Below are 13,828 nucleotides of genomic sequence, written 5' to 3'. Positions count from 1 at the left end.
TTATCAAGTCTTAGCTGCTCCAGAGCCACTGCTGTCTCTAAACATTGTACGAGTAAGTTCTTTACTGTTTATGACATACACACTTTACTATTTGACAGTGAACATTTTTATACAAAAAAACAAACTTTGGCGTCAGATTTCTCTGAGTTTCACCTTGCTATTTATTAGCTGAAAAAGTTTGGCAAGTTTATAAAGGTCTCTTGTGCTCACTTTTTTCTTATATTTATAGGAGAGAACTGGACACCTCAGAGCATAAACTTAAGTCCCATGTCATCAAGTTCTAATGTTTAGTGCTCAGTTTTATTGATCCTGAAGTTATGAGGCTACCCAAGGAGTGTTTAACGTCAACCTGGTGTTCATGTACGTGTCGTGCTTGGGACAGAGATAAGACACTTTGCAGAGCTGGCCATGGAATGGACCTCTCCCAGCTTCATGTAGCTAGCAAAATGAACTACCATAAAACCAGTGACTTACACCAATAGATGTCTCTTTTCTGTCAGTTGTAGCAATCAGAAATGAAAAACTGAACTGTCACCAGGATGCATGCCCTTTGGACACTCTGGAGAATTGGTCTTTACTCCTTCTAGCTTCTGGTGTGGCTGCCACTCCTTAACTCATCATGTTACGTTTCTCTGGCTACATGATCACACTGTCTTCTCCTCACTTGTATCAAATCTTCCCTTGTCTCACAGTCATGAAGATACTGGTCATTCAATTTAGGGTTCACCCAAATAATCAAGAAAAAAAATCCCTTCAAGTTAAGTAATAATGTACTATCCTTTTTTTTCTCCCCAAATAAGTTGGCATTCACAGAATCCAAGAATTAGCTCTTAGGCATTTTCTTCCTATTTCATAGTACCTAGTATACATTTTGGTCTTTATTTACAGATATAAAAAGAAGAGAAAAACAATGAGAAAAGAAGAAAAAATGTAAACAAAGTTCTTATGAATAAGGAGGGGAAGAGAAGTTGAAGGGAGGGTAGGTGAATGGGAGAAAAAAAGAGAAATAAAAATATGTCATGTACAGGCAGAGTCTCTAAGATGAATGTGACAATTATATGTATTTAAGATGCATCAATAGGGGCCGGGGAGATGGCTCAGTGGACTAAGCACTTCCCTGGCAAGCGCAAAGGCCTGAGTTCAATCCCTAGTTTCATTTAAAAAAAAAAAAAAAGATGCATCAATAAACTTAATTTAAAAATTAGGTATTGGCTGGATGTGAGGGACACATTTAAGCTACTGCAATCATTCACCCCGCACACACCCCTAGAACCTGCAGTCCCCCTAAATGAGTGGAGTCTGTGTACTGTTTAGGGGCCTTTGCCTGCCTTCCATCAGAAGAGAGGACCAGCGAAGCTACCCAATTTCCGGCTCTCAGTCACTGTGATGTTGTGAACTTCCACATTCTTCACACAAAACACATTTGGGAGACCACCGATCACCCTGAGAGCAGGCGTATATTGGTGCACATGGGGATCTCTGGGGCATTGTGGTCAGCTGAGACCTAGCTAACTTTTAACAGCCCTCAAGTCTGTCATGTCAGGTGTAGCCAGTTACAGAGCAGAGACAACCCATAGCTACGAAGACTGCACCAAACTACCATGGTGAGCAAAATGAATTATTGTTGTCTCATTGAGCCACTAAGTGTTAAAGCAGTTTGTTGAGTAGCAATAGGTAACTGGGTCCAATATTTATTATTGATTAAATAATGAATGAATTACAACTGGAAAAAATTTTTAAAAGATACATGAGCTATATTCTGTGGTACCTAATGTGCTGGATCATTCCTACTCAGATACAGAGTAAACACACACACACACACACACACACACACAAGTACACATGAGTGTACATAAACACACACACACACATGCGCACTTTCAGAGAATACAAATTTTTTCCCCACATCTTTCATTCAGAGTTAAGAGGCATGGGAGGCCCCAGGAACTTATCCATCATGTGGACCGAACTACATTAGCAGGAAGAAAACACGTTCCCTGGCTATCCCTCCTTGACACAATTCTTACCTTAGAAAGATCCACTTTTCTCATCATAGTTAAGATGGAAAACCTACCACAGGTTGACCTTACTGCCTTCTCTATCTAGAATACTGAAAAGAAGTGACACAAAATGAGTGTGCAGAAAAGATACAAAGCTTCTATAAATATGCCAGTTATTTTTTATTATCTGTAAGATTATGAGACAATTTCTTCTCCTATTTCTGTTAAATACTTCTTATTCATTTTATTTCTTACACAGCTTCAGGATTTGAAGTATTTAAAAGGGAAAGGCAAAAGTTATTTCATGGTAAGGAAGGAAAAACTCATTACTCAGCCGTCTAGCACAGTCTCAGAGAAAGCCAAGGGATAGAATGGTAGATTGCAGGCCAGTTCTACAGTAAAGAACTTTCCAGGACTGTACAAGTGTTCTGCACCTTTTCTGCATCCAGTGGATAGTTCTGCCCAATAGTTGTGATGTGGCAAATATGGCTGAAGATCTGAATTTTTCATGTAGTTTCATTTTAATTCCTTAATAAACAGTGTCATTGTACAACCTATTTTTCAAGACCATCCTAAGCCTTAAAATACTAATGAATGGGTCTCAGGTGAACCTCATGGTAAACTTCATCATGTCTATTGGTTTTTTTCACAGTTCCAATAGCCTAACCCCAGTCACTGTAGGCGTATTGCTCCAGAAGTTCTCTGCAATAGCATGTCCATCGGAACCTGCAACTTTCCTCCTATGACTGCCTCATGCTTCTGTGAGAATAGACAGATTCCTCAGCTGTGGTCACAACTGACTTTTGAGGTTATCCAAGTTTATAGTCATGAGATGAACTAAATTTTCCCATGCATGTGCAAACTGATACACAAAGAACAATATTTTTCTCAATTCTAAAATATTTTGAAAATATTTAGTGCATGAAAATTGAGAAAGGTCATAATCATTATCCAAATAATGAGATGAAGTACACAGTAATTTGTTTGCACTGAGAATTCAGACTTTTAAGTTTGTATCCTATGTGGCTTTACCAGGGTTGACTCCCACTCTTCCACATGAGCACCACGCTCCCCAGTGAGCTGACAGCTGCCACCTCTTGGGTCCTCATGCACAAGCTCAGCTCACTGGTTTCCAGATTACAACCATGTGGCTTTCTGTGACTTGCACATCATCCAGGAGGATGCACCCATCCCCTAGGTCTAGGCTCAAGAAGACTTCCAGGATCTCCTGCCTTGAGCTGAATCTGTTTTTATACACCTTAAAACACACACCATTTTCGAAAAGCACTAAAATTATACACATATTTTATGTTTCTTGTTAAGTTATGAACTAGTTACTCAAGCGTAGGACCACTTCACCGTCTCTCCTCTTAGTTCCCACACAAAGCATAGAAGACTTCTCCGAGAGCTACTGGCTGCCTTCAGGCTACTGTGAACAACATGTCACATCATCATGTGGCAGTCACGGGTCGTGGCATCTTCTAGCAACCATGATGATGCCCAAGTCTTCTCTGATGATCTATATTCTTGCAAAACTTCCCGTAGCTTCAAACCACATGTCACCCCCCAAAAGCCATACTGGCCATGATGCAAAAGAAGTCTTCGGTTTTTGTTTTTCTGTGTTAAAAATTTCACACAGCTTTCAAAGCCCATGTGTTGGCAATTGTTCAGCTGGATGGGTTTGAGCTAATGGAAGAAAAGAGACCGCCCAAGTGAAAGCTCTGGCTGAGGGTGCACGATGTGATTAGTGAAGGAAGCCTTGCCAACTACCCGAGGCAGGCTGGATCCACGGAGAAATGGATGCTGCTCACAGGCACTACATATTCAGTACCAGTGTGAAGCAAAAGTTCAGCTAACCCAATAATCTCACTTTCTCTCATTTGCAAATCTGTATATTAACTAGAACGAAGTCTCTGGCTTCTAATCTATTTCACACTCCATTATTGCCCTTCTCTTCTCATGTAATTAAAATGTAGCAGGTAGCTGATACACTGGAGGGAGTGTCTGTATTTAAAATACTTCTTCATAATCAGATTCCAGCACTCATCTCATTTATGATCTGTCTACCTCAATAAATCAACGCATATTTCACTTTAAGAGCCATATAAAGCTCTATTAACCTATCTTTATACATTTTAATTTAAAGTGACTACTGACTCATAACTTCACCCCATTCATTTGTTCAGTAAACATGGTCTAAGTACCTACTATGGGCTAAGCGAAGTGCTTAGAGTTGTGTATGTATATAAAGACGGAGAGCTTAAGGTGACTGTCTTTTGTGCTTACAAATCATGCTGACACCAAGCACAACCAAGGAGGGAGTTATGGGCTCCAAATGGGATCACTTCAGAGAACAAATATGAAAAAAGATTTTTAAAAGAGAAACATAGAGAGAAGATCAATCTTGAGACAATTTTAAGTGAACTCTGGCCTTTCCTAAGGAAAGGGAGTCCATACCCCTCAAGTGCAGGTCTCCGAAGCATGTGGCCTTGCTCATCCCAATCCTAGCTGTGGAGACCTCTGACTCTGATGGGATTCGAGCCAACTGCAATGCGCTGTGTGAGCTCTACTGTGACAACAGGGTTCTTTGCTTGACATTTCACCCAGTAATATCAGGAGATGGGACACATAGAGGGCAAAAGGAAAAGCCATCACACGGGGAAGGTCAGAGCAGATGCAATCTGAAGTTGCAAGCAAGCAGAATATAAAAAAATAGTCCATCACCTCAAAACATAAACTTGTGAGGGAAACTTGCTTGCAAAGTGGGTTTTCCAAGGCCAGCCTGATGCTACTTGGCCCAGGAAAGGCCAAGCATGCGCATTCCCACAGAGGCCTGGGCCCCACTGCTGAAGCTGGCCATGCCTCCCACCACCATCCTTCATGCCTACAAGGCCGCTCTCCTCTTCCCTCAGCAGGAGTGCCACCACATTCCTCTACTTGGGTTAGCACGACAGGGTCACAGTGCCTGGAGCCTTCCCCAGACAGATGTGGTGTCAATGCCCAGAGTTATGGACCACATGGACCATTCTCTCAGGCTCTCACTGTTTTACAATGTGTCCAATTTACAAGTATTAGAATGCCTTCCCCCGACCTGCAGTGGGTCTTTATCTTACTTTAGGGTGAATAAATCATGGTTTAGACATCACACTGCACAAACTCAATTTGTCTTCATGAAAAATAGCCCTTGGAAAATGGACAGCATTGTGTACTGATTAAGAGCTTGGACTCTACAGCCAGATTTCCTGCAACCCAAGTCTGGCTTCATCCCTCGCTGGGCATGCGACCTTGGGCAAGTTACTGTACTTCTCACGCTGTTCATCTTGAAACATGGATAACAATGGTGCCTGTCTTAGCAGGCCTCTTAAGATTACTGGGGGGAATTTTAAAATAAGCTGTGTATAAGTTAGGAACAAACGGATGTTTGCTTTTTACATGACTACAAATAGCAATGATCTTCTTTTGCTTCTATTTTTTAAAAGAATAAAAACAGTAAAAAAAAAGTTAGAAATAATGCAGAATTTCACTAAGCAAAATGATAGGAATTCAACAAAGGTTGTTATATTGCATATTGCTGTCTTCAAATTAGTTGTTCAGCTTGCCTGATATACACATGCAAAACTGGTCACAAATACTTAAAGGAAGAGGGAAAAAATTTAAGCCTTAACTGTTTCTTTCAACAGACCAGCAGGAATCAGTGGTACAATCATCCAAACTATCCTGCGTATGCACATATATATTTCTTTTTCCCTTCCTTTCTTCTCTCTTCCATCATCCCTGGAGTTCCTTCTCTTTGAACAGTTTCTTTCCCTTTCACAGTATCTACTGTATCTTTCAGATTTTATTGAATTTTGCAATTCTTGTGGCTAAAAAGAGAGCTACTGGTCAAGATCCATATAAAACAGTTACAGGTAATACAAGAACCTATCATATACCCTGCACTGACCGGTGGGGAGTCTATATTATCTCAAGTATGTTCTATAAATGATAACGTATACACAGATATTTGATGCCAACTGTATATCAGCTACTGGCCTGAGGCTATAAAAATGTGTGGAACATAACCCTTGCTCCTAAGAAGTTCCTAGGGCAGCTGGTGTGCTTGAACCGCATCAGAAGACCTCATGATCTACCTTGAGTACGATAGTGTAAAATGAGGTTGTCTAATGCAGTGACTCTCCAAATTGCTCCTTCATCTAGTTTTACATGCACTGGAGCAGGACATCAGGCCACGTAGTGACGATTGTGAAGCTTTTTTAGTCTCACCACCTAATAACCACTTGTGCTAAATGATAGGGTAGATAATCGATACTGTGGTACTTGGGTCTTCAAGGCTGGTTTATTTAGATTGGACTACAGAAAATACTGGAAGAATTGGGAATAGCCTTCTGTTCAGTGAGGCAATGCATGGCCAATAGAAGGACCGAGGGACAAAAGTGCAGTGTCTAACAGAAGGATGCCTCAGAAGACACTCAGTCTAATAGCTCAGTTCTATAATGAATCCCAAGAGAATGGGCCAGGGAGATAGCTCAGTAGAATAAGTGCTTGCCTGTCAAGCACAGGGTCCTGATTTCAATCCCTGGTACCAAAGCAAAACAAAACAAAACAAGAGGAGTCACATGATGGAGTTCATTGCTTGCCAAGTCAAACACGTAAGCCATAAAAATAATTCAAGAGCTTTTGTCAGTGCTCCTCAATATCAAAATGTCTCCTACACCAGGATCCACACTCAGACTGCTTGGGTTCAAATCACGATTCTGCCCCTTTACAACTCTGAGATCCCAAATCAAGATACTTAACCTCTAACTTATAAAAATAGCATCATAACAGTATCCAGCTCAGTAAAGTTTAAGACAGACAATATTTTCAAACAGCCACACCACAATGGTTGGCACAAACTAAGCATGTGAAACAAAGTAATGATGGTGGCGATTCTATCAAACACCGTATAAAGCGCTGACCACCTGCGCTGGGTTCTGTTCTCAGCACTATCCATTGATCATCTCTTCTAATATTTACCACAGTCACATGAGAAAGGTCCTGCTCTTGCTAATGGGAAATGGCAGTACGGAGAGATTGTGAAATTTGTTAAACACCGCACAATAAGTGGAAGAATCAAGAATTGACCTCAGGACATCTGTCTGCAGAGTCTGCGACTTCAATCAATACAGGGCTGGGAAGGGTCCCTTGGGACTTCCCGCTGGCTACACTGGATCTTCCATGTGTCAAGTGCTGCTATAAAGGTGCAACATGCCAGGCACAGCACTCCAGAAACTGAGGCAGAAGGATCACTTCAAGTTCTCAGTGAGGCTGGGCTATGTAGCAAGTTCTTTTATTTTTTTTCTTTTTTCTTTCTTTTTTTAATATTTAGCAATGTCTTTCAAGATTTTTATTATACAAAAAAGACCCCAATACTGTCTACCATATGAGGATTTGTTTCTATCTTTTTATTCCATATTTAGAATATATATCATCATTGATTTTCCACTGAATGATTTTCAAAATTTTTTTTAACTCAAATAGCCATTTAATTTTGACATTTTGATCTTGTATTCAACATATTTATGCAAACTTCCTTAAATCCTTTATAAAATAAGATGAAATACAGAAAAACAAATACCCAACTTCACATTATATTTAATTCTTGTAAACAGAAACAAAGAGTTTCACATGAAATTTACCCTTTTTAGAGTAATAGAGATGTATTAATAACTATATAATCTTTTATATTATATTTTAGCTTTCTTATTTGTATATATTTGTGGTATATAATAATTACATTTGTTCTTGGTAGTTACTGTGTATATATATTACCTATTGATCACTTTGATGCCATTTCCCCCCTTCTCCAGAACTTCTTTCTTCACTTCCAAAAAGTCTACTTCCCTTTTTCCTATCATCCCTCTTTCGTTTTTCTCTTTCAATTATTTATATTTTGGATGTCTCATATAAGAGAAACCTTGTGATATTCAACCTTCTGTTTCTGATTTGTTCCACTTAATGTTAGAGTCTCCATTTTCTACAAGTGACTCAAATGCATTCTTCTTTACGGCCGAGGAATATTTCACTGTGTCTATGAACATTTTCTTTATCCACTCATCTGCTGATGGGCATCTAGATTGGTTCCATCATTTAGCAACCCTGCACTGTGCACTTATCATTGTACTATGATGACTTTAACTCTTTCAGAAATATACCCAGGAGAGGTAGAGCTGGGTCATATAGAATTTGTACTTTTAGTTTCCGAGGGATTACCACACTGATTCCCATAGTAGTTGTATAGGTTACATTCCCACCAACGATTTTAAGTATTCCTTTCCCCCTTATTTGTCCTTTGAGTCCTTGATAATAGCTATTATTTAGAATAAAATTGAATTCAGTGTTGCCTCAGTGTATTTCGCTAATGGCCAAAAATACTGAGTATTTTTTCATGTGTACTTATTGGTTATTTATATTTCTTTTGAAAAATGTCTATTAATCCCAATTGCTCATGTTTTAATTGGTATTCAGAGGGGGCCTAATTTCTCAAGTTCTTTATATATTCTAGATGTGAGTCCTCTGAAGAACAGCTAGCAAAATTTTTTTTTTCATTCTGTAGGTTGTTTCTTCACTTGGTTCTTTCTTTAGTGTGCAGAAACTTTTTAATTTTATATAATCTTATTTGTTGATTCTTAGAATTATTTCTTCACACATTACCTTTATATCCTTGTTCTGTTTCCCTGAGATCAATTTTGGTTATTGGTTTAAAGTCCATGTCCCATAATCGTATACAACCATCTCGCCCACCTGTGGCAAAGCCTTCTTCACAAGCATACATGCTAAAGATTCCAGCACTATGTGCTCCTTGAATGGTGCGGACTAAATTGAGCCCTTTCCAGACATAGATGTCTCCATTTAAAGCACCAGAATAGGTGATGTCCTCTTTGGCACATGCAAGGCAAAGGATGGTCTGAAGATCTCCAGTCTTGCCAAATAGTCCTCTTTTTGCAGTCAGGGCATTTCCACACAGTGTCCAAAACTTTATATGTTTTACTCCACAGCTAACCACTCTGTTTGGCTGATATGGATCCCAGGAAATATCAAAAATCCGATCAGAATGGCCAGTGGCCGAGGCTAGAAGTTTTCCCTTTCTCCAGTCCCAAATGCAGACTGTGTTTTTGGCATCTAATCCCACAGAAGCTAAACGCTGTCCATCTGAGTCAAAAGCCAGGCAGGCAACTCCATGTGTGTGGACATCCTTAAGAATAGACACAGTCTGGACATTATAGGAATCCCATATGCATATATACGGCTCCTTCCCAACTTGACCAGTTGCAATCAGAGTTTTGTTGGGGTGTAAGGCAAGGAGTTACTGGAGGCTTCAGTCCATACTCAGCTGGCTCCAAGGCAGAGCAGCACACAGCAGAAAGCAACCTTTCATGGCGGCGGCAAAGAGCAAGAGCCAAAATTTTTAAATGTACTTAAGGCAATTATGCTTTTATAAGCACATGTCTAAATCATTCAGGGAGATTTACTAGGCTGAGCTCAATCCCAAATATTTACATTTTTTGAAAGATGATGTTTAATTTTGCTTTTTTGAAAAATAACTTTATTGAGAAAGAAATAGCAATGAGATAGTTTCAAAACAGGTCACTAGGACAGTTACAATAATTAATACATTGCATATTGTTGTCTTCATAGTAGCTATTCATAGTACAAGATGGAGACATGATATCTTGTCTAAACACTATTAGTACAAATCTTTCTAGACAGGGTCTCACTATGTATTCAGGCTGACCTTGAACTTGTTAGATACAGGTTCTCTTGAACCTGTAGGCAGCAAGTCCTCCTGAGGACTCAGGACCTAAGAGAACCTACATGTAGCAAGTTCAAGGTCAGCCTGAACTACTTAGTGAGGTCCTGTCTGTAAATAAAAATGAATAAATGAATGCATTCTTAGCATAAATCAACTCACTGAAATCTCACGCTAGTCCCTAGCTTATTTCACCATCACATTTGCATGAAATGCTAATACTAACACAATGGGACCTAAGAAACGCAAATCTGACAATAAAAGAAAAAAAAATTCTAGATATTCATTGTGGATAACGTTCCAGGTCCTCAGAAACTTCCAAATGGCATCACTTTGTTGGTTCACTCTTACTCAGGGGGTCTGATTATAGTGTAAGCTTTCCCAAATCCCAATTTATGAAGCAATCTTAGCATATAAAATATTTACTGTTTCTATAGATTTTTTTAATCTGTAAGTAAAATTCTCAGCTCCTACTTTAACATTCTTTTCTCTTTTCTCTTGCATTGTGCAGTATGTTAATACTTCATTTTTTGGCACGTTCTTCATTGTCAGTAAATTGGTATTTGTGCCACAGAATTATAACTCTAAAAGAATATGCTTTATGCTGTGATTGATGGAAAAATATGCTTTTGACTTGTCGGGTGAGACCAATTTTCTAACACTTCAGTTATATTTCCTCAAATGCATTACTGTTATAAAGCACCAATTATGGCTAATAATGACATTATTCGCACCTCAGTAAGTACTTGGTTTGGTAAAGCTTTAAGGCCTCTCGACTTCAGCAATCAATTTTGCTAACTACAGGAAATGGTTGATTTCATATAGATTATTACCTTAATGCTGTATCACTCCCTGAGCCCACATACACTCAGAGCTAAGTGGATCACCGTATGCATTTACATATACTTCTTTGAAGCATGCTGCAGTGAAAATGCATTCTAGAAGCCATATTTGTGTCTTTTTAATTATCAAGGCTGGAGTTTCTTTTTTTCACTCCTCCTAACTCTAATTTCAGATTATATAAGTGGATGCTAGATTACATAAATCACAAAAATAAAGAGAATAAAGGATTCATCTTATGCAGGGGGCTGAAGGAACACACAATCCCAGTTGAATTCTAGTAAGAAGGCAACAAATTTGTGCTTAGTTTTGGACCCCACTATCCAATTGTCTGACCAGCCCAACCTGAAAATTTCTCAAAATGTTTTCTCATTCCTCAACTCCTACATACAACAGTCACAGCTGAACTCGAAGTGTCAAACTCATCTTTTACTTTTTGTTTATTTTTATTTTTTGGGTACTGTGGATCAAACTCAGAACCCTGAGCTTGACAGGCAAGAGCTCATGCCACTGAGCTATCTCCCCGGCACTAGTCCATCTTTTAAATGTCTTTTGAATCAATCCTCTTTATGTTACTATCCAAGCTTGACCTTCTTTCATTTTCCATTATAATACTAAAAAGTTTCTATTTATATATTTCCACTATGCAAATTAAGAATGTTCTAGAACATGTACAGTGATAAGATACAACTGTGGTACTTAGATTCAAAATCAACTGCACCAGGGCACCTATTATAGCCTCAAGGTACAGAATCTTTCCTTATCCTATAGCCTCCTTCCAGCCAAACTTTCCAAACTGATCATGTAATTCTTATTTGCTTAAACACATCTCTGAATTCTGCTTGTCCACAAAGTCCAAGTTCAAAGGTATTTATTCACCAGACAGCTCAAAGAACTGTACTACTAATTTCTACAAGTTCATTGAAGGAACAGTTAGTTGATCAATTTAGCACTCCTATATTTTGTAATCTGAGCAACTACTTTGAAGATAATATGTAATGTAACAATCCTTATTAAAATCCTATCATCTTGAAATTCGGTATCATTTTTATTGATTTTCCTCTCTCTCTTTAAAAATAGAGGTATTCATGGACTCTAATTAAGAAACAGATACTACTGTGCTCCAGCACACTATTAGCTTGGCCTCCAAACATCTCCATGGAAACTGTTCAGTATAGAAAGAGGGGATGTATAGAAAAGATCAAAGTATATGGTCAGTGTTTACATTTGAAAAATTATAGTAAAAGACACATTGTAATAATGTCCCTGAAAATATCTCCCCTCCCTTTGAACATACTCTTCCCATTTATGCTTGTCACACTTTGAAGCCGTTCTGGAAGCCCTCTTTAACGAATACCTTAAATGGGTGACATGAAAAATATGGTGACTCTTGCTGAATGTCATTCAGTTAACAAGCAGGCTTGTGAAAGCATTCTTGTCTGCCCTCATTCACTTTATTCCCAAAATTTAGCATTGTACAGGTTCTCACTCTTTCCCAAAGACAAAGTGACCGCGAAAGGTAAATGCTTTGAATAGATTCAGGACACAGGGTGAGCCAGACACTAACAAGGGCCTCTAGAACTGCTTCAGAAAGTGCCAAGAGTGATGCAACAGTATGTTCAAAATGAGGGGAGTGGTTTTGAGAGAAACTAAAGGCAATTTGCCTTTGAGGATTAGACACTGAAAAATGGTAGCATTCATTCTACTTTTGCAATCATAACTCACGATCTGCCAAGGTCATTCTGTAGAACAGAAGCTTTTCCATATATTTTGAACCAAATGAACTTTTACCCCAAGATAAAAATCTGTAACGTCAGTAAGAGGTGAAGACACACAAAGAAACTGTGCAGCCCTTCCCTCTCTTAAGTTCCACCTCTCTGGGAAACACAGATAAAACTTGTTATCTGGAGTGCTACAGGCAATGAAATGCACTTAAGTGTAGACCCGTGCACATCAGAGAGGAAAACACGAAAGAGCAGTCAGAGCTCAAACACTGCCTGGCCAAAGGCAAAGAAGCATGACCAGTCCAAGGTGTCAGGCATCAAAATGAACAGTAATTAAGAAAAGCAAATACCCATTATCATGCACGGGATCTTCACCAGGAATCTCCCACTGTCTGTGAAACATAACCACAACACAAGGATCGAATAAGGTGGCCTCCATTACTAGTCTAATTATTAACTTTTGACAGTAGGACAAGAAAAGTTTTTGCAGGGTCCCTGTCTATCTCCCCAGAAATAACTTCACAATCTCTAAGTAAAAAACTTCATAGTAACAATGTTATTTTTCCACAATAAACTTTTTATTTGAACTCCAACAAATAAATGCCCAGTGTGCACCAGCAGCCTGAGCATCAACAGCAAGAATTTCTTTAGAAAAAGTAAGCAGTTTCCTGAACACTGAGATGATTTGCTCATTTCTGTCTTCCTCCTGCAGTGATGGAAACGTTCCTCTAAAGACTGAGGAGATTCTCAGACTATCACAGCGCTGTACAAGGACGTGTGGCTAGACAGCTAGAAATCTTCGGTACTATTCAAAGTTTAAGTGTGCTCAGCCCCCTCTTCACAAAACCCTATATAGTGACTCCTAAAATTGGGTGAAACTTAATACTTAGAATTTATTTATTCCTGCATAATTTACTCAATGTGCTTGAAAGCTACAGAATAGTTAATGCATTTCTCAAAATGAAGGGAAAGAATGTAGGAGGAGGTAAAGAAGAGAAATGCCTCTAAATTGGATTATTGGCCTCAGAAGAATTAGTATTAGGTAGAGCTTCATGTCCCCATCCCATGGGAACCGAAGTCCTCCCTGACTCCAGCTCACAGAGTATTTTGAATCCTGCTAACACACTGTAGCACATACTTTTATCATCTTGCTTCCTGCTTCCACTTCCCCCAAGGGCTGCCGAACAAGCACGTGTGGCTTTACTTACAATTGTGAAGTTCATGACTTTGAGAATCCAGATGGTCATGGCCAAGTTCACCAATATTAAAATCATGAGGAGTAGGACAAAGAAATACAGGCATCGTTTCCTCCAGCCGTAAATCCCCACTTTGTACACCTGCGGCCCCTCGGAGCTGGGCATGGTGCTCCTGTGGTGTGTGTACTGCTCTTGAGGCATCTGAAACAGACAAGGGGAGAGGAAAACACTGACATTAAACTGCAGAGAGAGAGAGAGAGAGAGAGAGAGAGAGAGAGA

The 13,828-nt window shown here is 39.2% G+C and overlaps 1 protein-coding gene across 3 annotated transcripts in view; it reads right to left on the bottom strand.

Moving 5' to 3' along the window:
- Sgcd (sarcoglycan delta) overlaps positions 1 to 13,828 on the bottom strand; it is a 645,238-nt gene that overhangs the window by 398,214 nt on the left and 233,196 nt on the right. For all 3 annotated transcript variants that reach the window (XM_023713117.1, XM_004629389.2, XM_023713118.1), the window contains exon 2: positions 13,562 to 13,750. In XM_023713117.1, coding sequence (XP_023568885.1) covers positions 13,562 to 13,750 — 189 coding nt within the window. The remainder of the gene's footprint in view (positions 1 to 13,561; positions 13,751 to 13,828) is intronic.

This window comes from Octodon degus, unplaced genomic scaffold (assembly GCF_000260255.1).
Source record: "Octodon degus isolate 3935 unplaced genomic scaffold, OctDeg1.0 scaffold00029, whole genome shotgun sequence".
Classification (NCBI taxonomy): domain Eukaryota; kingdom Metazoa; phylum Chordata; class Mammalia; order Rodentia; family Octodontidae; genus Octodon; species Octodon degus.
This window is presented reverse-complemented; position numbering and strand designations above follow the sequence as displayed.